The sequence below is a fragment of the Dipodomys spectabilis genome, unplaced genomic scaffold, assembly GCF_019054845.1.
Source record: "Dipodomys spectabilis isolate Male_0828 unplaced genomic scaffold, ASM1905484v1 ptg000026l, whole genome shotgun sequence".
In the NCBI taxonomy this organism is placed as follows: Eukaryota; Metazoa; Chordata; class Mammalia; order Rodentia; family Heteromyidae; genus Dipodomys; species Dipodomys spectabilis.
Window position 1 is genome coordinate 11485417 of NW_024870703.1, and position 25211 is coordinate 11510627.

A 25211-nucleotide genomic window follows, 5' to 3' on the forward strand; every position below is an offset into this window, starting at 1 on the left:
GTTGTAACTACAGAAAAGGAAGTTTACTTAATGGAATATCTATTTCCAAATAACCCAGCAACTTTAAAGATCGATGATTACAATAAATAGACTGAAAAAGTAAAAGTTGTCTTAGGGGTAATTATTAGGATATGGGATGTGGCACAAGGGGTAGAGTGCTTGCACCTGGCTTCTTGACTGCTTTCTGATTGATTGGTTTATCACCTTTCTGTTTTCTATAAAGTTGTGGTGCCAATGATGTTGTGCCCATCCTTACTTCTTCATTTTTCTGCCCTTAGTCCTCATGCTTTTGTAGCCCCTGGCTCCCATTTTGTTGTCAGGTAGTTTTATCATTCTTGTCCTACTCTCTGAAAGTTGTATAGGCTGCAATTTCTGACTGCCTGCTTTTCTACCAATTCAATCAATATCTCCTGTAAATGGAAAGGTTTTTTTTTTTTTTTTTTGCTTTAAGTAAAATGTTATTAAGAATTTTGTGAAGATAACTTCTAATTTGCATTTACATTTTTCTACACCAAAGCTTCTTATACTGTAAAGTGTTTATAGGTTCTCAAACTTTATAGTTTGCTCACAACCAACTATGTGGTGTATATATTCTTTTTCTCCCTCTTGCTCTCACTCTCTGAGGTAGTCCCTACTGGAGATTGAACTCAGGGCCTTAAGCAAGCACTCTACCCCTTGAGCCACATCCCACATCCTAATAATTACCCCCTAAGACAACTTTTACTTTTTCAGTCTATTTATTGTAATCATTGATCTTTAAAGTTGCTGAGTTATTTGGAAATAGATATTCCATTAAGTAAACTTCCTTTTCTGTAGTTACAACAGCTTAGAGACTAATATTAAATTTATTTGTACTATAAACACCTGTCAAATATTGAGGTTTTTTTTTCCTCTACTTGAACATTTGAAACAATGTTGGGCAAAAACTTCACAGCCAAAATAATTTTTAAAAAATGGAATCTTGCTGGGCGCTGGTGGCTCATGCCTGTAATCCTAGCTACTCAGGAGGCTGAGATCTGAGGATCGTGTTTCAAAGCCAGCCCAGGCAAGAAAATCTGAGACTCTTACCTCCAATTAACCACCAGAAGACCAGAAGTAGTGCTGTGGCTCAAGTGGTAGAGTGCTAGCCTTGAAGCTGAAGAACTCAAAGACAGCACCCAGGCCCAGAGTTCAAGACCCATGACCGACAAAAAACAAAAACCAAAAACAAAAAGGAATCTTGATAGAAAGAAATTTTTTATTTATGTTTTATTGATAAAAAGATCTCTTCTCTGCTTCTCTCCTAACCTCTTCCATCCTCTTTCCTCTTTCTTTTTTTCTCTTTCTTCTCTCTTCTTCTCTCTCTGTCTCTGAGAGTGTGTGTGTGGTGGTTATGAGGTTTGAATTCAGGGCTTCCTGTTGGCTATGCAAGTGTTCTACATTGAATTCTACCAATTTTGTAGTATTTTCGTCCCTAAGAGGATGATTCTCTTTCATTTCTGACCATAAACCCTCCCCCTCCCCCCCCCCCCCCCCCCCCCCCCCCCCAAAAAAAGGGATATGTAGACATATCTCCTATCTTAACAGTCTCTTCCAATATATACTGTTTCTGCCTTGGTCCAAGTCCTTTCTTTTTCTTCTTACAGAGTCTTGGGTATTACTCAACTAGTTTTGCCTCCCTTAGCCTCATCACTGTTTCAATTCATCCTTCATATTGATGTTTCACTTCCCTAACTTCTTAGAGTAATGTGCAAGCCTGATTTATACAATGTCAGCATTTCCCTATATGTACTGTTTGATCCAACACATCATTTTGTTCTTGGCGTCTGTGCCTTTTTATATGCTAACTCTGTCTTCCTTTGCTCCTGTTACCAGGCCTTCTCAAACTTTTTGCTCCAGGTCAAGCATGTCTTTCTGGTAAGGATTCTGATAGTGCCCTTATCCCTATATTCAGTGGTCAGCCTGTACCTTAAGTAGTATAACTCCATATTAGCAGTCGTCACATTGTTATAGTTCGTTTGCATATCTAGCTCCTCAGAGAACTAAATTACCTGAGAACAGATGCCATGTTTTTCATTCATTTTCTGTGTCCTCCGTAAGTAGTAGAAGCTGGGGTGCCCCGATAAATTGTGATATACACAAGCCTAAGTTAACTAACAGATATCAGAATGAGAAAGTTAAAAACTCTCAGAATTTTTTTTTTTTTGTCTTCTTACTTTTTTGAAAGTTTTGTGCCTTGATTTTGGACTAACCTTAGAGTGAGGAGAAATAAGAGTTGAACAGTGACCAAATATCTGTTACAGTGAATGAAATTTGAATCACCACATCTTTATTTTTTACTATGGTAAAGGCTTTGAGAATAAGTTTTTTTTTCTCTAAAATTCTCCCATTATTTTTGTAAATCAAAGTAGCCAATGTAGACTTAAGGCATGACAGATACAGTCTAAAAGCTTTTCTAATTCTTTAGCAAGCCATTAGCTAGAAAAGAATATTAAAAATTCATCAGTGTTCAACCCACTGTTTTCTGGCAATTTACCCTAGGGGTTCCTGAATATACTGGGAGGATTCATGTATCAAACAACGAGGAATTGATTTAGACAAAATTGCTTTGCTTTTTGATCCCACAATATCTGGAAATAATAGCCAATAAAGTCACCTTAGAATCAGCTAGGATTTACTAACAGATAAAATGAACTGACAAGAAAGAAGCCCAGAAGTCCTTGAGGAAGACTTACAATTCAAGATGTGGCATCTTTGAATATGGTGATTATACTTTAAAGGAGGAATTACTATCATGCTCATTTAAAATTCTTTTGGCTATCATTAATTCTTCAGTGAAGGATTTACATTTATTGTGATTAAATTACTTTTTAAAAAAGATTCACACTTTTCTGTATTAATGTAAATGGAAAATGTAATGTTCTAGGAAACTTTATCAAGGGGAAACCCAAATTCCCAAATCTAAATGTTTATTATAATTTCTCATAATACAATACACACAGTAACTAGCAGCTATAGATTGCTTCTGGTAGCTATCATGGGATTTGTCGGGGTATCTATTGTGTACAGTATTGAACAATTAAGTTCAAGAAAATTAAATGTCTTAGTACTATTTTTGATGTGATGGAGTACATTAGTTATAATACTATGTCATGGAGGGAAAATGTTTTTTCTTCATCTGTGTGGAATACAATGCTACTACTGTTGCTCTTTGAAAGAATAAAGATCAGTCAGTGTATTTTTAGGAACTGGCACTCTGCTTGACTTATGCATAGACCAGTGGTTGTATTTTTCAGTCAAAGGTTGACATTTTTGTCTTTTTAGGGAAGTAAAACAACATGTGGTCTCTTATATGAATCAATTTTATGAGCCTAGTTTACAAACTAATTTAATTATCTAGTAGATTTTATTTGCCTTTTAGTAACCACCAGTAAACCAAACTGTTTAAACTTGAAGCTCCTAAAATTTCCTTATACAAAGTGCCAAATTTAATCAACATATACATGGTATCAAGTTGTTGTTTTTAGTGCTGAGGATATATCAGATATATTTGCTTCTACATAGTAAACATATATAAAACATAAAATATGCTTCTGTAATATATATGTAATATTCATTGTATTGCCCTCTTAAAAGTATAAATTGAAGAGATACTAGAAATAGGGCTAAATATTAGTGAAGAATTTAAAACCATTGGGACCCTCTGTATTATCAATATTTTTACCTTTTCACATTAAAAGACAGAGCTATTTTGGCATGTATGGCATGCTTGTGTTTATTAAAGTAGGACGACATACTTCAAGCTAAGTTTTATTTAGAAGCCCACTAGTAAATAAGATAATTTCTTGGCTACTCTCTGTACTGACAGGGCTATTGGGATCTAGGTACAGGTCTACTCATTAGGTTCCTGTAAGTTTGAATCAGAAGAATTTAATGGAAAGAGATCTGGTCTAGACAGGAGGAGGCCCAGGTTCAGTATTTAACAGTATTACTAGTTAGCAATAGGATTATTAGTATCTCTTTTTTGTCCCCTCTGCTAAGTAGATGGACTGAATTAGATGCCTTTTAAAGTGCCTTTTAATTCTAAAAGTCTGTGGTTTACAAAAATCTGGAGATAACTTTATATAATTCTGGGGTCTTGGATAGGAATGTAACCCACAATTTTAGCTACATTTTTCAGGACATGTTAGTGAAGCCGGAGCTTCTACTTTCCCCCTCCCTCTCCCTCTCTCTCCTTTTTCTCCCTCTCCCTCCCTACCTCTCTCCTTCTCTCTCTCCCTCTCTCTCTCTCTCTCTCTTTCTCCACACACACATACATATATATGCACTATGTATGTTCATTTGAAAAAAATACTTTCTATGTATGAGATCTTTCTTGGCTAACTTTTATAAGTTTTCAGTAAGATGTTGGGAGAATAGGTAGAATTATCTAGCAGTGATAGTTCAAGATGTGGAATTAAATGAGATTACTTGGGTAAGAATAGAGGAGCAGACAGACCAAGAGTCCACATTTGAGGGGTAAGGAAAGAAAGTACAAGTAAATAGGAAAGGAGCAAAGAGTCAGAGAATCAGAATTTTGTCACTAATATTCTTTAGAAAAGAACTTGACTAAGATCCACGTAGGAATAGAATTCATTGCTAGATGAAGATACACCAGGCATGAAGATAAAGGGTAGCTTGAGAAGACAGTTTAAGCCATGCAATTCAATGTACACAAGTAAGATTTATGTCGTTTCAGACTTTTTTTCAAAAAGGGTGGTTGAATCATGATATTGAAGGGAATAAATTACAAGAGTTGGTACCTATATACATTAACCAAAATGTGATAGCATGCTGAATGGGAAGGATTGAAGTCAGAATCTTGAATGAACCATTCGTTCATTCAACTAATAACATGTAGAATTTGCAGACTGATAAATTACAATCAGGTTGGTAGTTGCCATAGTGAATATGGTAAAGTGCTTGAGCAAATGATGTAAATCATTCTTGGGCTTAGTTTATTCACTTGTAAAATTGTTTAAAAATAATTTTAAACTTCTTACTCTTACTACATAGAGTAAGATTCTGAGTTGTTAGACTGTTATTTACCTATGAGAATTATGAAATGCATTTGTGTGTATTTACATTTAATGTATACTTTTGGGAATTCACTATACACTTTTTAGAACAATTTCCCCTACTCTGAAGTTGTCTTCTCAGCTAATGAAGTGTAGTAGGACAACCATATTGAATGAATGCCCTGGTCTGTTATATTATATCCATGCTACTCTGTCTTCAAATACATGTTTTATATGTTCAGGACTTGCTTTTTCTTGATATTTATTTAGTTTTTTTGGTTGTTTTTTTTTTTGGGGGGGGGGGTCCGGTCATGGGGCCTGAACTCAGGGCCTGGGTGCTGTCCCTCAGCTCTTCAGCTCAAGGCTAGCGCTCTACCACTTGAGCCACAGCACCACTTCCGGCTTTTTTCTTTTTTCTTATGTGGTGCTGAGGAATCGAACCCAGGGCCTTGAGCATGCAAGGCAAGCGCTCTACCACTGAGCCACCTTCCCAGCCCCTCTTGATATTTATTTAGTAAGGAATAGTTTTGACCCATAATGAGTGATAAAGGGAAATGGATAAAGACTATTGTGCTCATTATTAAAATGCAAGCTTTAGCCAGGTGTCAGTGGCTCACATGTATAATCCTAGCTACTCAGGAGAGGAGGCTGAGATCTGAGGATCATGATTCAAAGCCAGGCCAAGCAAGAAACTCTGTAAGATTCTTATTCAACCAAGTTAACCAGCACAAAGCCAGAAGTAGAGCTGTAGCTTATGTAGTGGAGCACCAGTGTTGTGCAAAAAAAGCTCAGAAATAGTGCTCAGGCCCTGAGTTCAAGCTCCAGGACTGGTACAAAAACAAATACATAAATAGAGGCCAGTGGCTTTATATGCCTGTGAAAAAAAAGGTTGTGGAAAAAGAACATAAAGATTACATCACTATTCTTCCTTCGATATACTAGACAGTCATAAATTGTCAGAGGGCTCATTTGTGTCTATTCCTTTGATATAGGGTGACTTTGCGTTCACAAATATTAAGCTTGTACTGTGTGTGTCCTGCATAGTGCTAAATGCAGGAGATACGTTAGTGATCATGATGAGATTGAATCATCTTGGATTTTTTGTTTATCATATATTAGTATGAAATAGAGAATTAAACAAGGGACAGAGCTTCTATGTGACCAATTTTGTTCAAGCAGGATGTTATATGACTGTTGTTCTTACTGGTTCCTGGAAATGAACAAAAGCCCTGAATAAACTGCGTGTGTGTGTGTGTGTGTGTGTGTGTGTGTGTGTGTGTGTGCGTGTGTGTGTGCGCGTGTGTGTGCGCGCGCGTGCGTGCGTGTGTGCGCATGCGTGCGCCCATGGCCATGCAGGTGCGTGTCATTCCTGGGCTTGAACTTAGGGACTGGGTGCAGTTCCTGAGTCTTACTTTGTTCAAGGTTAGCCTTCTACCACTTGAGCCAACACTCACTTCAGGATTTTTGGTGGTTAATTGTAGTTATGCATCTCATGGCAGTCTAGCTTTAAACTATGGTCCTCAGATCTCAGATCTCAGCCTTCTGAGTAGCTCAAATTACAGGTGTGAACCAACAGTGCCCAGCTAAATGTATCATTTATCACTACATTTGCTTCTTCCTGTGATATGAGAAAAAAATGTTGAAATTAGACAGGTAACTGGATCTTTGAAGAATATTAGCATGTATGGACATGTAGCTAATGGGTAAGAACTGATTTTGGTATAACGTTCAATCTGTATTTGTAGACCAGTCCACTTAAAAAAAAACCCACACTTAAAAAAATTACTTAAAATTAAAAACAAATGTATACCGAGCACTGGTGGCTCATGCCTCTAATCCTAACTACTCAGGAGGCTGAGAGCTGAGAGCTGAGCCCAGGCAGAAAAGCCTATGACACCCTTATTTCTAATTAACCACTAGAAAACTCAAGTGAAACTGTTAGCTCAAAGTGGGAGAGCACTTGCCTTGAGTAGAAAAGCTCAAAGACAGCAGCCTAGGCCCCCATGATGGACCAAAAATATTAAAATTATCTTTAGTTGTACAAGGGGTTTCAGTTCGGATTAAAATTTGCTTTTATTATATAAAACAAACCCACATTTATTTCACTTTTTGTTTACAGGTCCAGGGGCAAGTTCATCCTACTCTTGAGTCTAATGATGATGCTCTTCAGTATGTTGAAGAATTAATTTTGCAATTATTAAATATGTTATGTCAAGCTCAGCCACGAAGTGCTTCAGATGTAGAGGTATGAGAATTTTTTTCTTCTTTTTAAGCATATCTAGTCTTTGTGTAAACTATTAAATATTTGCTTTTAGGCTAAAGCGAACAACTTTTTTATGCTAGAAGGATCTGGTCATACCTTTAAGAGTAGATGTCTCTCTTGTTTCTGTTTGGTAAAGTCAGCTGCATTCTATAAATGTTACCTTTAATTTTAGAAGCTCAGAAACAGAAAATATGTGAGTGATAGTAGTCTAATAGATCAGAACAAGAGAAAGAGTTGTTTAAATATAAGATTTCACAGGTAAAAGAAAGCAGGATGTAGCCATTGTTGATAAAAGTTGAACTAGAGGAAAAGGTCCTTAAAATGAAACGTTTAAAGAAGTAAGAGACTATGAGAATATTTTTTTTCTTTTGTGCCAGTACCATGGTTTAAACACAAATCCTTGTGCTTTTGCTTGTTCATGGCTAGTGCTCTACTATTTGAGTGATGCCTCTAGTTTGGCAGTTTGATAGTTAATTGGAGATGAAATCTCTGACTTCTTTTCTACTCAGGCTGGCTTTGAACTGAGACCCCTCATGTAGCTAGGATCCTGAGTAGTTAGGATTTCATATGTGAGCAGCCAGCACCCGACTCTCTCTCTTTTCATTTATGGATTAACCAGTGTGCACAATTGACTTGGACAAAAGAAAATAATTTTTTAGATGGTCTTTTCCACTTTTCCTCCCTTCTCTTACCTTTTTCACCCACTGTTACTATTCCAATATTTTCCTTCCTTTCCTTTCCCCCTTTCCCCTTGGGCTCCTGTCCTTTAATTCTTCATCTCAAGGCTAGCACTCTACCACTTGAACCACAGTACCATTTCCGGCTTTTTCTGCTTATGTGGTGCTGAGGAATTGAACCCAGGGCCTCGTGCATGCAAGGCAAGTGCTCTACCACTGAGCCACCTTCTCAGCTCTTATTCCAATGTTTTTGACGTTTGCTTTTACTACATGGGAGTAATATTTTAGCAAATAGGCAGTTGAGATCGGTTCACTCATCTTTTTTCACAACAATAATTCCTTTCCACATATTTTAAGTGAATTTAAATGATCATTTAAAAAAATGGGCTCTGTGTGTCAGTGGTTCATGCCTGTAATCCTAGCTACTCAAGAGGCTGAGATCTGAGGATCGGGGTTCAAAGCCAGCCTGGGCAGGAAACTCCATGAGACTCTTTATCTCCAATAAACCACTCAGAAAACCGGAAGTGGCTCTGTGGCTCAAGTGCTAGAGCACTAGCCTTGAGCTGAAAAGTTGAGGGATTGTGCCCAGGCCCAGAGTTCAAGCCCCATGACTGACAAAAATAAATAAATAATTAATAAGTAAATAAATAGGCAACCAGTGTAGCCAAGAACATAGATGAAGAATGAATTAAACCTCTTAATTGATAAATGAGCTCATATGATGTCTTTAGAGTCATTGTATTTCCCCTCCCCAACTCCTGACACCCCATCTCCAGTTGGGACATGGAGATGTCTCCTTTTTCCATTTTAACAGTCACTTACAAAACTAGTCAGATTTATAATCAGGGATGGTGTTTAATTTCAGTCCTACATAATAGTTAAATAATCAGCAATTTAAATGTTGAGTTGTGTAATAGCGACCTCTACTGGTTTTAATTTAAATACTGCTAGTGAGTTAAAAATTTGAGGTGATGTAAGGAAATTCAACTATTATAATAACTTGCATTCTTTCAAACTGATTAGTTGCTCGAAATTAAGTTGAGACAAAAACCAGTGATTTAGGGACTGGGACAGGTGGCTCAGTGGTAGAGCGCTTGCCTTACATGCATGAGGCCCTGGGTTCAGTTCCTCAGCACCACATAAGAAAAAAGAAAAAAGCCGGAAGTGGCGCTTGGCTCAAGTGGTAGAGTGCTAGCCTTGAGCTGAAGAGCTGAGGGACAGCGCCCAGGCCCAGAGTTCAGGCCCCACGACCAGACTCCCCCCAAAACAAACAAACAAACAAACAAAAAAACCCAGTGATTTATAGAGGATTTTATAGATAAGTTATACTATATTATACAATTGTTAAACTATATATATATATACAATTGTTACCAATGTAAGCTGGGCACTGGTGGCTCATGCCTGTAATCCTAGCTATTCAGGAGGTTGCTATCTGAGAATTGCTGTTCCAGGCTGACCTCGGCAGGAAAGTCTATGAGATTCTTATCTCCAGTTAACCACCCAAAAAGCTGAAAGTGAAGCTGTAGCTCAAATGTAGAGTTCTCACCTTGAGCAAAAATGCTCAGGAAGAAACCCCAGGCCCTGAGTACAATCTCCAGGACTGATTCCCCGCCCCCCCCCCCCCTCTAAAAAAAGGTTACCAATGTAAACTATTGATTTCCATGATTTGTAGATAGTTTGGAAGTTAAATTCTTTAACATGATAAAGAAAAACTTACAGGTTTAAATTGCAAAATGCCTTGTGATCTAGTAATTGGTATTGAAAGTAAATGAGTATTAGATTTAGATGCTTGCTTCTTGAGCTTAAGGTCTTGTTCCTTGAAAGTTTATGAAAGTATGTTAAAGCGACTTATGCTCATTCTTGTGATTAACTTTATTTAGTAAGTTTAGAGTTCAGTATATAGATATTCCCCCTATATCATAGAAGGAACAATTAGTCTCTTAATTTCCTAGTTAAGAAATGAATATATTGATAAATACAATTTTAAGTATGTTTGCATTGTACATTATGTCACATGTAAAGAGCTTTATTTTTGGTATTCTTTAATTTTAAAACTAAATTTCAAGCAAAGGTCACTATTTGATTTGTTACTTAGTTATCTTTCTATTTCCCAAGGAACGTGTTCAAAAAAGTTTCCCTCATCCTATTGATAAATGGGCAATAGCTGATGCACAATCAGCTATTGAAAAGAGGAAGCGAAGAAATCCAACTCTCCCAGTAGAAAAAATTCATCCTTTATTAAGGGTAAAGTTGAAATATTGCCTTCTTAACTTTTTTCTTTTTTAAAAATTGTTATTATAAAGGTGATATACAGAGGGGTTAACAGTTGCATAAGTCAGGTAGTGAGTATATTTCTTTTGCCTTCTTTTGAAAAACAAAACAAAGCCCACCCTTTTTCAAACACTAAGAATATTTGAACCAAATGTAAAATTATCTTGTTTTAAGTCTTCCAGGGACTGATGTAGTAGGGAAGGATGTTGTGAAAATAAAGTGTAAGTTGGGCAACAAGACCTAAGGCAGTTCCATACCGATGGTAATAGCAAATGTAAGGGACTAAGAAAAGTTATTATTTTAGATTTTGTTTATCCCAGGTGTTCCTAGAAATACAAAGAGCATGTAAAATTATTATTATTATTATTTTGCTGGTTGGACTTAAGGGTTCCTATAAATCCTTTAATTGTTAATGTGTGTGGGAACTTTTATGAGATTGTCATACGTCTGTGTGTTGTCTTTGAACAAATTCTGTGAAGATCTCCTAAACTAGCCAGCCCTATCACAAGTCAATCAATCAAATAAGTGCAGGAAACCTTAATAATGTTCTGTTGTATTTAAAACAAAGAAGAAACTACTGATTAATTCACAGCAAAAGATGTAGTTATTGTAGCAACTAAAATCTTAGTGATACTTCAGCAATAAATTTTCATATAGTATAATATAGTATATATTTCCATATATATGCAAAATGTTAATAGTTACATGTATTGTCTCTGCATTTTATTCTCAACATTATCATCTTCAATTTGTAAATGATGTACAAAGGCGAAAGCAATTAAGTGTCTCCCTATGCTAGGTTCATAAGACTCTAAATGATAGTGTTAAGAAATCTAGGTTGCCATAAACTTGTCAAAATTGAAAAGTTTACCACTTGGAATGATGTTTAAGATGGTTGGAAAGTTATGTTTTTGCATTTGGTGGGCGAATAGAGATGCCTTCCTTTATCTTGTTTGAGAAAATATGAAATCTATGAGAAATTATTAAGCTATTAATAATGGATAATTATTAATATCCATTAAAGAATATATTCTTTAATCTTTAAGATTTTAATTGGCCAAATATTGAATTATAAGCTAAGAGAATGAACAATTTGAGATTCACATGTTCTTAATGGTCCTAAATTTTTGAGTTTTATCATTGTGAATATCATTTCAATTTATGAATACAGTTTACCATGATATAGCTAATAATTTTATATTTTTGCATGGTAAAAGAAACCTAACCCAACTTATAATAAACCTCTTTTTTCCTTGCCATCTGTATATTTTTTATTTTACAGAATCTAGATTCTTTTTAATTATTAATTTTTTTATCTTCATTTGGTTGTACAGGAGTTTTCAATTTACCAGGTCCATATCGGTATATGATCCATTGTGATCAGCCACCCCTTCCATCATTCTCCCCCACTTCCATGACCTCTGCCCCACAAATCAAATCACTTCCCAGTTGTTTTTGGACAAATGCATTAATTAAATTATTATGATCAGATTTGTTCACCATTCCTTTCTCCATTCGCCTTTCTTCTCCCAAGGGGACCAATCACAGGTGGGACAGACAGAGACAGAAATAAGGGTGGATGTGATAAAAGTATATGCACCTATTAAAAAATAGCAAGGCGTTTTTTGGCAATAAACCTCTTGTTTCATTTTTTTCTCTCATTAACTGAATTGTTTAGAATTTGTTCTCTTTTCGGAGTTGGTCAGCTCAACAAAAGAATAATTTAGCCAGGTGCTGGTGACTCATGCCTATAATCCTAGCTACTCAGGAAGCTGAGATCTGAGGGTCATGGTTCAAAGCCAGACTGGGCAGGAAACTCCATGAGACTCTTATCTCCAATAAACCACTCAGAAAACCACAAGTGGCGCTGTGGCTCAAGTGCTAGAGTGCTAGCCTTGAGCTGAAGAGCTGAGGGGCAGCGCCCAGGCCCAGAGTTCAAGCCCCATGACCGACCAAAAAAAAAAATTTAAAATTAGTCTAATAATAGCACTGATTAGTTTTTATATTTTCTTCACAACTACTGTTGTTTGGTAGGACATAGCATGATTTTTTTTTCATAGAAGCAGCCAAAGATATTAGGAATATGCAACTAGCATTTTGGGGAGTCCATATTCCTATGGAAAGGATAGAGATATAAGACTAAGATATTCGGGCTGGGAAGGTGGCTCAGTGGTAGAGCGCTTGCCTTGCATGCCTAAGACCTGGGTTCGATTCCTCAGCACCACATAAGCAAAAAGAAAAAAGCCGGAAGTGGCACTGTCTCTCAAGTGGTAGAGCACTAGCCTTGAGCTGAAGAGCTGAGGGACAGCGCCCAGGCCCAGAGTTCAGGCCCCACGACCGGACCCCCCCCCCCAAAAAAAAAAAAAAGACTAAGATATTCCTAGATAACAGTGAGATGCTTATTGTTACATTATCTAAAAGAGAAAACTCATATCTCATAGTTACTTCCAAGTATTCTTACTTAGATGCTAGAGAGCATTTGCTTCCCTACATCAAACTTAGACTTACCTTTCTAAGTTTGGGATTGTCTTTTAAGCTATACCTCCACTTGTGGAATTATTATTATTATTATTTCATTTTTTTGTTGGTCATAGGGCTTGAACTCATCCTGGGCACTGTCCCTGAGCTCTTCAGCTCAAGGCAAGCACTCTACCACTTGAGCCACAGTACCTCTTCCAATTTTTTGATGGTTAATTGGAAATAAGAGTCTCACAGACTTTCCGGCCCAGGCTGGCTTTGAACTGCGTTCCTCAGATCTTAGCCTCCTGAGTAGCTAGGATTACAGGTGTGAGCCACCATCGCCTGGCACTTGTGGAATTATTTAATAGTTATACTTCTTCAGTAGTGTGCACATCCAATGGTAATATTGCCTTGTTTTTTCTTAGCTTACATTTTAAAATAATGGTACACATGTTCATAATAGAACCACTGGAAATTATGAAATTCAATGTTGACAGTCACAGGCCTCAGTAAAACATTTTAATTAGTGTGTTAAATTGATACTGTATGATGTTTAAATGTGCTTTTCTTTAATTTTGCAGGAGGTCCTAGGTTATAAAATTGACCACCAGGTTTCTGTTTACATAGTAGCAGTGTTAGAATACATTTCTGCAGACATTTTAAAGCTGGTTGGAAATTATGTAAGAAATATACGGCATTATGAAATTACAAAACAAGATATTAAAGTGGCAATGTGTGCTGACAAGGTAGGAAACATAGCTTCTTTATGTTATATTGTATTATGTAATGAGGGCATTTCCAGTAATCTAGTACTATTTAGATTCTGAATAGGTATTAAATGTGTAGTATAAAAATGTGTCTAAACATACTGTTTTTCTCCTTAAATATTACTATAACTAAGGTTAGTTACAATAATTATATTCAAACTGATTATTTATTTATTTGTTTGCTTGCTTGCTTGCCAGTCCTAGGGCTTGCACTCGGGGGCGGGGCACTGTTACTGAGCCTCTTTTGCTCAAAGCTAGCACTCTTATCACTTGAGCCACTGTACCACTTCTGGCTTTTTCTGTCTATGTGGTCCTGAGGCATTGAACCCAGGTCTTCATGCATGCTAGGCAAGTGCTCTACTGTTAAGCAACATTCTCAGCCCTCCAAACTGAATTTTTAAAAATATTATTTAAATTGAAAGGTTTAGGTGCTTATGGATTCACTTGACAATTTTTGAAATGTTAAGTTACTGATAGTTTTTATTGCAATAACTAGATTTCTTTTGTTACTAGTTGTACAGTACTTCAATAATAATACTAAGAGTAACATGAAGCATGTACATGGTTTATGATACTCCTTTAAGATAGATGATCTTACCTACATTTTATAAAAGGGAAGTTGAAGTTCAGGGAGAAAAATAATAGATCCAGAATTTTCTGAAAAGATTCAAAGCTTAGACTTGAACCCCAGATCTGAATCTAGATACTAAGTCATTGCCTTAGTGTGTGTGTGTGTGTGTGTGTGTGTAAGTTGTGGAGGTTGTGGAGGTTGTAGGGCTTGAACTCAGGGCCTGGATACTGTCCCTCAGCTTTTTTGGTAGTACTACCACTTGAAGCCACAGTGCCACTTCCAGTTTTCTGGTGTTTAATTGGAGATAAGAGTCTCATGGACTTTCTTGCCCAGGCTGGCTTTGAACCTTGATCCTCACATCTCAGCCTCCTGAGCTAGGATTACAGGCATGAGCCAATGGCACCTGGCAGTATTTTCATTTCATGAAAATGACTAAATGACTTTGCAGAAAATACTTTGTGATAAAGCATTTAATGCTATTTTTCTTGCTATATTCTTACAATTTTGAACACTCTTTCTCATTAATGAATGCATTTAATTCTTTTTTTCTTTTTAAAACAATTTTTTTATTGTGAAAATACTGTACAAAGGGGTTACAATTACATGGGCAAGATAATGAGTACATTTCTTATCAAGCTCCATTTAATTCTTTTAGTATCTACTCTTTAAGAATAATAGAGCCGGGCGCTGGTGGCTCACGCCTGTAATCCTAGCTACTCAGGAGGCTGAGATCTGAGGATCGCGGTTCAAAGCCAGCCCGGGCAGGAGAGACTGTGAGACTCCTATCTCCAATAAACCACCAGAAAACCGGAAGTGGCGCTGTAGCTCAAGTGGTAGAGCGCTTGCCTTGAGCTGAAGAGCTGAGGGACAGCGCCCAGGCCCAGAGTTCAAGCCCCATGACCGACCAAAAAAAAAAAAGAATAATAGAGTAAAAATTTTACCTGATCTGAAGAATATTAAATGCTTTGATATTTTAAAATGAATATTTGCTTTTTAAAGAATATTTAAGATGAATGTCAAATGTTTGATTTAAAAAATGTTTTCTAATGAATCAGATCAATAAAATATTTTTGAATACCTACTATATGCTCACACAGGGAGGGAAAAGGGAAAGCAAGAGAAGTAAGAGACAGGCTCTTATTTGTTGAAGGAAAGCCACTTACATTTGTGAGCAAGCACAAAGGAGCAGGTTAAATATTAGGTGTAGTGGTACTGCAGAAGTTCACAAGAAATGGGAAGATGAGTTTCAGCAGGTAGTTGAGTTATACTCAACAGATGTAGGAAAATAGACCAACAGAATGGCTGTAAGCATTATTTGCATATGAGAGAGTGAGACCATGTAGTAAAAGGTGAGGAAAGCAAGTATATGAATAGAGGACACAAAGTCAGAGATGAATTTAAGACAGGTACTGGTATTGTCACAAGACTTGGAGGAGGCATCTGTCATATCAGAGAAACCAGAGAAGCTGTGGAATAGTAGTTGAAATAAAAAAAGACAGTCTATATCTTTTTTTTCTTAATCGTTTAAAAACATTATTCAAAGCAATTGAAGGCATTTACCTTTGAATTTGACTATAGATTCCTATTTTATACTTTTTAAAAATATTTCTGACCATATAGGTATTGATGGATATGTTTCATCAAGATGTAGAAGATATAAATATATTATCTTTAACTGATGAAGAACCTTCCACCTCAGGAGAACAAACTTACTATGATTTAGTTAAAGCATTTATGGCAGAAATTCGACAATATATAAGAGAACTAAATCTTATAATAAAAGTGTTTAGAGAGCCCTTCATCTCCAATTCCAAATTGTTTTCTGCTAATGTAAGTATATTGTATATTTGTCTATCATTTCACATGTTGTTCAATTTTACTTAGGTTCGAATTTGTATACTTACAATTACTAACTTGTCAAAATTTTAAGTTGTAGAATGTAATTCATGGTCACTAATAAAATGCTTGAGCAGTTCAAGAGATTAAACCTCAAATTAAAAAAATAAAGTTTAAAGAGCTGATTATCTGTAAGTGAAAGTGAACTCACAGAATCTTCCATGTATTCCAGAGAACAAAACTTCTTGTTTACTTAGAAGATATGTATGTTTCACTTGTCATTTAACCAATATCTCAGCAGCCCCACCATACTGTCAGGCACTGTTCCTAGCAATGGGATTCAAAAATAAATAAGAAAATGTTTCTTCCCTAATTCATTCCGTCATTAACTTTAGTCAAAATAGATATTAAGCTGCAGTACAATGTGATAGCATGATAGTAGCTATAATTGAAGGATGATAGGTTGTGTAGTGATATATCGTATTAGTAATTCCTAAAGCCATAACCACACATCCATAGGCAACTGATGGAGAAACAGTGCTCTGTGCAGAAGCTGGATAGCTGGATTGGGGCTCAAGTTATGGTAATAAGTAAACCTTTTTTTTTTTTTGGTGCCAGTCCTGGGGTTTGAATGCAGGTTGTTGTCCCTGAGTTGTTGTTTTTTTTTTTCAGAGCTGAGGATTAAACTTAGGGCCTTTTACTTGCCAGGCAAGTGCTCTTCTTTCACTGAACTAAATCCCCATTTCCAGTTCTTGAGCTTTTTTGCTCAGGGCTAGTGTTTTGTTTTTTTTTTTGGGTCCGGTTGTGGAGCCTGAACTCTGGGCCTGGGTGCTGTCCCTCAGCTCTTCAGCTCAAGGCTAGCGCTTTACCACTTGAGCCACAGTGCCACTGCTGGCTTTTTTCTTTTTGCTTATGTGGTGCTGAGGAATCGAACCCAGGGCCTCAGGCATGCAAGGCAAGCACTCTACCACTGAGCCACCTTCCCAGCCCCCAGGACTAATGTTCTTAACATTTGAGATAGCTCCAATTCTGGCGTTTTGGTGGATAATTGGAAATAACAGTCTCACAGATTTTCCTGCCCAGGCTGTCTTGAACCCGTGTTCCTCAGATCTCAGCCTTATGAGTAGCTAGGATGACAAGTGTGAGCCACCAGCAATAAGAAAGTATTTAAAAATTAAGGAGTAGGACCAGGCGCTGGTGGCTCATGTCAGGAGGCTGAGATTTTAGGATCCTGGATTGAAGCCAGTCTGGACAGGAAAATCTGTACAACTCTTATCTCCAATTAAATGACAGGAAAAGCCAAAAATAGTGGTGTGGCTCAAGTGGTAGAGTTCAAAGGAGTTCAGGGCCTGAGCCCAGGTCCAGAGTTCAAGCCTCAGGACCAGCCAAAAAAAAAAAAAATTAGGAAAAGAAAAGAAAAAATAGGTAGGAGCCAGGGATATAGCTCAGTAGTAAAGTTCTTGCTTGGCAGGCATGAGGTCATGGATTTAAACCCCAGCACTGTAATAATAATAATAATAATAATAAATGAAGAAGAGTATATTACATTGGTAATTATTCAAGTCTGTAAATATACGAAAACTGTTGAATTACTTTAAATTGATAAATTGCATGGTATATAAATTATATTTCAAAGAAATGGCTTAAAATAAGAGTAAAAGCAGAGATATGCTCTATCTACTAATATTCTAGGAAAGATGCTTTATAGATATAGAAAGTAGATAACTGGTTTTATGGGAGTGAGCATGATTGGGGCATCAGGGAACTTCCTATATCTAGATTTTGGTGGGGTTTTACAAGGATTATCTTGAGCTGTGGCTCAAGTTTTAGAGTGCTAACCTTGAGCAAATGAAGCTCAGGGACAGTGCCCAGGCCCTGAATTCAAGCCCTAGCACTGGCAAAACAAAAAAAAAAAATCAGGAGTTGGGGAGGTGGAGAGGAAAGGGATGGTAGGGAAAAAACAAAGGAGGGGTAACAATGCTGGATAGGAAATGGACTCATTACCTTGCTCATGTAACTGTAACCCCTCTGTACAGCATCTTTGTAATAAAAATATATATTAAGGGGCTGGGAAGGTAGCTTAGTGGTAGAGTGCTTGCCTTGCATGCATGAGGCCCTGGGTTCGATTCCTCAGCACCACATAAGCAGAAAAAAGGAATTGAACAGTATAAATTAGGTTTACATTGAAGCAAATATCCCATTAAAGCCAAGGCAAATTTAGACTTTCTTAGCCCTTAAATAAATCATCACAAATAACCTCTATCAAAGGCAAGGAAGGGGCTGGGAAGGTGGCTCAGTGGTAGAGTGCTTGCCTTGCATGCATGAGGCCCTGGGTTCGATTCCTCAGTGCTATATAAGCAAAAAGAAAAAAAATATATATATATATATTAAAAAAGACTAATACTCATCAAAAAGTACACTTAAAGTAGGTATAGCTTACTGTATATAAACTATATCTCAACATTGGCAAAAATAAAGTCAATGATAAAACAAATTAAGTCAAATAATAATAACCAGTTTTTTTTTTTTAAGTAACAGCATGACATTGATAAGATTTCAGATTCTACGATACAACCTTTAAGAAACCACTTTAAAACATTTTAGTCTAATATTAAGATAATAACTCTAGATGAGATGTCCACAATAGGCAAATCTGTAGGTAGAACGGTGGTTGCCAGGGGTTGTGAAGACAGGAGAATGCAGCATGCCTCGCCTGTCTTTGTGGGATAGTGAAATGTTCTAGAATTTAACAGTGATGAGTGTACAACTCTTAGATATACTGAAAAACTGTTGAATAGTAAGTACATTTTACAGTCATAAATTATGTCTCAAGGAAAATTACAAAAGAAAACAATACCACAATGATATAAATAGACTAAAGATACTCCTGCTGTTCCCTATTACTTATCTATGTATGTAATGATACACTTTTCATGTACTTCAGCCAGAATGATATATTGCACCAGATTGGACACAGAAATGGAAAAATCCTGTTGTCTTCTATTAAACTTCATTTTAGAGATTTGCAAAAATGTAAAAAAGACCCCAAACTAAAAGATCCCAAACCTGTCATTTTTCTACTAACCAGTTTTTTGCTGTTTTAGAGTTATTTTATGTTACTTTTGTTAACATATAGTAGGTTTATTGTTGTTTTTAAATGAATTGAATATTAAAAAATTATTGACTTTAAACTTCTGATATGCTAAGCATTGATGGATATAAGCAAAAAGCTTTTTAAGAATATGGAGTCCTAAAACTAAATAGTATGGATATAAGCAAAAAGCTTTTTAAGAATATGGAGTCCTAAAACTAAATAGTTTGAGAATTGCTGATCTAAAAATGTATTTGTAAACATGAATCATTGCAAAAGAAAATTTCAAAGTCTTTTATTTATATATGTAAGTCATTAAAAATTTCAGTGTATATGCTATGTTATGAAATAACTTATTAGCTCAAAATGTGTCTGCTATTGAATGAGCTGAGTTTATTTTTTTACCTTCTCAACAGGATGTAGAAAATATATTTAGTCGAATAGTAGATATTCATGAACTTAGTATAAAATTGCTGGGCCACATAGAAGATACTGTTGAAATGACAGATGAAGGCAGTCCCCACCCATTAGTTGGAAGCTGCTTTGAAGATCTTGCAGAAGTAAGTGCTTTAATTAAATAACAAGCTAAGTCTGTATATAAACTTCTATTTGTATTAAAATTTTGAATCTTCATTCTTGCTTTCAGCTAAAGTAATAGAAAGTGTTGGCTGCTTATCTGTTACTGCCTTCTTAGTAAGATTCTTGTCATCATTCATTTCTGTTATTTTATGAAACAGAAACGGTAATCTCATTATAGAAAAGTAGATTCCACAAAAGAGAGACCTTACAGCTAGCATGCAATATCCTGTTGTAAAATCTTTCACAGCAATGCCAACAGAAGTTGGGCCTCAATGAAGAACCCGAATCTGGAATCCAATTACTTGTATTGTACTCTGAGCACTGTTGTCTAGATGAGCTTGGGCACAGTCAGGGTGGTATAGCTATAGACAGCATTGCTATTTAATTTTGTGATTATGGGTGAGTTATTTATTTCTCTAAACATCCATATATGTTTATCATCTAATGAAAGCATGATCATAACAGGACTCATGATTTTCTTGTGTGTGAAAATTAAGTAACCTATTTGTAGTACTCAGCCAACCATTCTTACATAGTAAACTACTCAGTACTCATTACAATTAAAAATAGGAGGAATGAGGTACACAAGAAAATGAGGTCTAGGACCTAGATGGTTCAGGGGCCAGAGGGTACAAAATCTGGTAATCTTCAAGGGCTAACATGAGAGTCTTAATATGTTAGCATTGACAGTCATTCTGTAATCTCCAGTTATTCTCTGTTGTAGTCTTACTATGAAATCTACTCTATATTAAATTTTATTTTTCTCCTCTCTATTTTAAGAGAGCTATAATAGAATTCAGAAACTAGAAAAAATACTATTACTACCCCTACTCAGTATTCTGTTCTCTTTAGCAAAAAGAGAAAAAAAGGAATTGTCAAGATGATTTTCCCTATTTGTAGTCAATATAACTGTCTAAATAGAAAATCCAAGAAAAAAAAATATATTATTAAAACCAGCAGTTCAGTGTAGTAGCTAAAGGACAGATCAGTGTGACTGTGGTAAGTTACAACCCATAGAATATTTAAGTATTAAAGACAAAAGGCTCCATTTACTAGAAGATATTTAAGAATCTTAAGACGTGTCAGATCTTTAAGAAAGTTCACAAAATAACAATTCATAAGCAATATCTGAATAAATGGAGCTACATCCCATACCATGTTTTTGAAAGGACAGATTCAATATGCTGCTGTCCCCAAAATAATCTTATTAGTCCAGTATGTATTGATCTAATCCTAAAATTCCTGTGTAAGAAAGGATAGCCAGGCTGTGGTGGCTCAGGCCTGTAATTCTACTACCAGGAGGCTAAGAAGGATCTTGGTTTGAAGCCAGACCAGGCAGAAAAGTCTGTGAGACTCTTATCTCCAACTAACCAGCAAAAATCCAGACTGGAGGTATGATTCAGGTGGTGGAGCACCAGCTGTGAGCAAGATAGCTACAAGGCCCCAAATTCAAGCTCTCATATTGGTGCACACACACACACAAAATAATAATAAAGAAGGGGAAAAAAAGGAAGGGAACCAGGTATGACTGATAATCTAGCACTTGTGAGGCTGAAGCAGGAAGATCATTAGTTTGAGGACAACCTTACTTAAATAGCAAGTTTGAGAGTAGCCTGGCATACAAAAACAAATAAGACAAAAGTGACAATTTAGAGGAAGAGTAAATTGAGATAATTTGTCCTGTGTTACACATTAATATTTAATGTGGCTGGATGCTGTTAGCATGAAGGATCAAAGTAAAACTTGGACTGCTTGCTGGTAGCTCAAGCCTGTAATCTTTGCTGCTCAGGAGGCTGAGATCTGAGGATCACATTTTTGTCCAGCCCTGGCAGAAAAGTCCCATGAGATTTTTTTTTTGTTGTTGGTCATGGGCTTGAACTCTGGGACTGGGCGCTGCCCCTCAGCTCTTCAGCTACCACTTGAGCCACAGTGCCACTTCTGGTTTTCTGGTGGTTTATTGGAGATGAGGGTCTCACCGACTTTCCTGCCTGGGCTGGCTTTGAACCATGATCCTCAGATCTCAGCCTCCTGAGTAGCTAGGATTACAGGGTGAGTCACTGGCATCTAGCTCCATGAGATTCTTATATCCTGTTAACTACCAAGAAGCAGAAGACAAGCAAAGACTATGGTTCAAATGGTAGGGTGCCAGACTTAAACAAAAAAGCAAGTAAGCCCTTAAGGCTCTGTTCAAGCCCCAGTACGGGCCAAAAAAACAAAAAAAACAACGATTTATTATGTAGTAGAGTGTAGTATTGGATCAAATATAGATAAGTCAGTGGAACAGAAAAGAGTCCTGAAAAAATACATATATTCCTGATATGTGACAAAGATAACATTAATCAGTAAAGAAAGAAAAATTTAATAAATAATGCTAGGTAAAAAACTAGTTATCTGTATAAAAAAACATTTTATATCTTACATCTTTCACAAAAGTTATCACTAGATTAGAAATAGGAAAAATCTATGTTCATGAATTTGGAAAAATCAGTATTGTTAAAAAATATCTATAATATATGAAGTAATCTTCAATGCAATTTGAATCAAAATGTCAAATATGTTCTTCACAGACCTAGGAAAAAAATCCTAAGGCTTGTATGAAATTACAAAACCCCCAAATAGTCAAAGCAGTCTTAAAATTGTTTTCTTTTTTTATTAATGTATATTGTCTGAAATAATGTGATTTATTATGACATTTTTCCTACATGCATATAATACATGTTGATATATTCATTCCTCCATTAGCCTTACTCAAAGCAAGCAAGAGAGAACAAAGTAAGAGGTGATACACTACCTAACTTCAAAATATTATAAATGGGAGGTTGAGTGGGAGTGTGTGCCTTGCTGTGTGGAGCTCCACATTCTGTCTTGAGCGCAGACACACACAAACCCCCAAATTTGTGAAGCTGTTAGCAATGAAAACAATTTGGTCTTTGGCATAAAAACAGACACATAGACCGATGGGAGCAGAATAGTCTAGACATGAACCCTTACAATTAAAGCTCATTACTCTTCAAAGGGACTAAGAACACAGTGGTGTAGAGAAATGACAGTCTTTTCAATAAATGGTGTGGAGAAAACTGGATATCCGCAATTAGTGGAATGAAACTCAACCCTTATCTCTTACAGTGTACAAAATCAACTAAAACTAGGTTAATTTTAAATGTAAGACTTGAAACTACAAGGGAAATGCTGCAGGACATTGGAACAGGCAAAGATGTTCAGAAAAGAATTAAGAACAGAAAACAAGCAAAAGTGCACCGAAATAGAAAATGTTCATTATCTATACATCTGATAAAGAGTTAATACCCAGAATACGTGAGAAGTTCCCAATAAGTTACTAGCAAAAATAGAAAAAGCCAAACCTCTATTTTAAAAATTGACTTTACATAGATTGTTGAGTATCAGTAATCATCAAGGAAATGCAGATCAAAACTACTCTGAGCATCACCTATTTTATTAAAATGTCTATTATCCAAAGGACTCTCAAAGCTTGTAGCTCACACCTATAGACCTAGCTACTCAGGAAGCTTAGATCTGAGGATCACAGTTCAAAGCCAGTCTGAGAAGGAAAGTCTGTGAGACTCTCCAATTAACCTCAAAAAAGCTAGAATGACCAATGATAGAGCACTAGCCTTAAGCAAAATAAGCTCAGGGACAGTCCCCAGGCCTTGAGTTCAAGCCACAGGATCAGCACATACCCAAAAAAGACTCGAAGAAGGAATAAAACCAAACCTGTATATACTATTGGTAGGCACTCACAATAGAGGTATATGACCCAACAATTCACTACTAGGTATATGTTCAAAAGAAATGAAATCAGTATCTCAAAGAAACAATATGCACTACAAAATGAAGCAGTTAATGTGCTTTTAAAGATATTTACTTGCACATATGAATAATAAGATAGGATATAATAAGATATACATGTTAACTATAAAATTGTATAATTGTATAATATGGGAGATTATCAGTGACTCAATAGAGAGTAAAAAACAGTAATGTATTCATAATGTAGAATATTACTAAGGATTTTTTTTGGGGGGGGTCCAGTTGTGGGGCCTGAACTCTGGGCCTGGGCGCTGTCCCTCAACTCTTCAGCTCAAGGCTAGCGCTCTACCACTTGAGCCACAGCGCCACTTCTGGCTTTTTTCTTTTTGCTTATGTGGTGCTGGGGAATCAAACCCAGGGTCTCAGGCATGCAAGGCAAGTGCTCTACCACTGAGCCACCTTCCCAGCCCAGGATTTTTAAATAAATGGAAGAGCAACATTCATCAGAATAGATAAATCTTAAGCCCTAAATGTAACTGACAGGACAATTTGCAGAAAAATGAATATTAATATATAAATAATAATATGTGAAATTTGAAAACATGCAAACTAACAAATCACCTTTTTTTTCTTATTCTTGTTCTCATAGTGGGGCTTGGACTCAGGGCTCTTGCTCGTGCTCAGCTTTTTCCCTCAATAACTGGCACTCTACCAGACTTCCACTTCTGGGGTTTTGCTAGTTAGTTAGAGATATGAGTCTATCTATCTTGTCTCTTTTCTCCTATTTCTTCTTTTCCCTCTCTTCTGTCTCTCAATTTTTTGGCAGTTTTATGAGAACTGCGTCAATGAACTATATACACATGTATATATTTGGGGAAGCAGTGCTTCCTTATGTTTGGTTAGCAGGTACTATACCACTTGAACCACACTCCCAGTCAATAATGAATTTTAGATATAGAAATTGTTACTTCTGGTTTACAGAATATGAAATATTAAAAACTATGAGAAAACAAATGTTAAGCATCCATATTCTAAAGACTTATCCTTTATCTAATTGCTGATATCTGTATTTGATTGTTCAAGTTAAGCTTTGTTACTATTTTCCAGATGTAAGTCTGTCATAGCAACTCTTTATGGCAACTCTTCTGGCAAAACTCTTATGGCAACTCTACTGGAATCCATTAATGAGATGGCTCATATGATGGTCCTATGACTCGAAGAAAGAATTGACATACTTGAGAATATTAGATTTATTCTGTTAAAATTATAATTAATATAGGTATACCGTATTCATTTAGGAGCACTATAAGAAATATATAATTGTGCTGGCCTGGTCATGCTCATATTTTTTGTTCTTTTTATGTTTTACCTTTATTTTCTAAGGAACTGGCATTTGATCCATATGAATCATACGCTCGAGATATTTTACGACCAGGTTTTCATGATCGTTTCCTCAGTCAGTTATCAAAGCCCGGGGCAGCACTTTATTTGCAGGTATAGTCTTATTTTCTTCTTCTGGCAATATTGGGGGTTGAACACAAGCTTTATGCTTGCTACGCAGGATTTTTGCTCTGGTTAGTGTGTGTGTGTGTGTGTGCACACTCTGGTGTGTGTGTGTGTGTGTATGTATGTATGTGTGCGCTCTGGTGTGTGTGTGTGTGTGTCGGTACCGGGAGCTTGAACTCAGGGCCTAGGCACTATCCCTGAGCTATTTCACTCCAAGCTGTGTGTGTGTGTGTGTGTGTGTGTGTGTGTGTGTGTGTGTGTGTGTGTGTGTGTGTGTGTGTGTGTGTGTGTGTGTGTGTGTGTGTGTGTGTGTGTGTGTGTGTGTGTGTGTGTGTGTGTGTGTGTGTGTGTGTTCCACTCCAAGCTCTGTGTGTGTGTGTGTA

General features: G+C 36.5%; 1 protein-coding gene across 2 annotated transcripts in view; it reads left to right on the top strand.

The window, feature by feature from the left end:
• Positions 1 to 25211, top strand: part of Sos1 (SOS Ras/Rac guanine nucleotide exchange factor 1) — a 108816-nt gene that overhangs the window by 32285 nt on the left and 51320 nt on the right. For both annotated transcript variants that reach the window (XM_042675413.1, XM_042675414.1), the window contains exons 2-7: positions 7156 to 7281; positions 10095 to 10223; positions 13292 to 13456; positions 15669 to 15878; positions 19392 to 19535; positions 24706 to 24816. In XM_042675413.1, coding sequence (XP_042531347.1) covers positions 7156 to 7281; positions 10095 to 10223; positions 13292 to 13456; positions 15669 to 15878; positions 19392 to 19535; positions 24706 to 24816 — 885 coding nt within the window. The remainder of the gene's footprint in view (positions 1 to 7155; positions 7282 to 10094; positions 10224 to 13291; positions 13457 to 15668; positions 15879 to 19391; positions 19536 to 24705; positions 24817 to 25211) is intronic.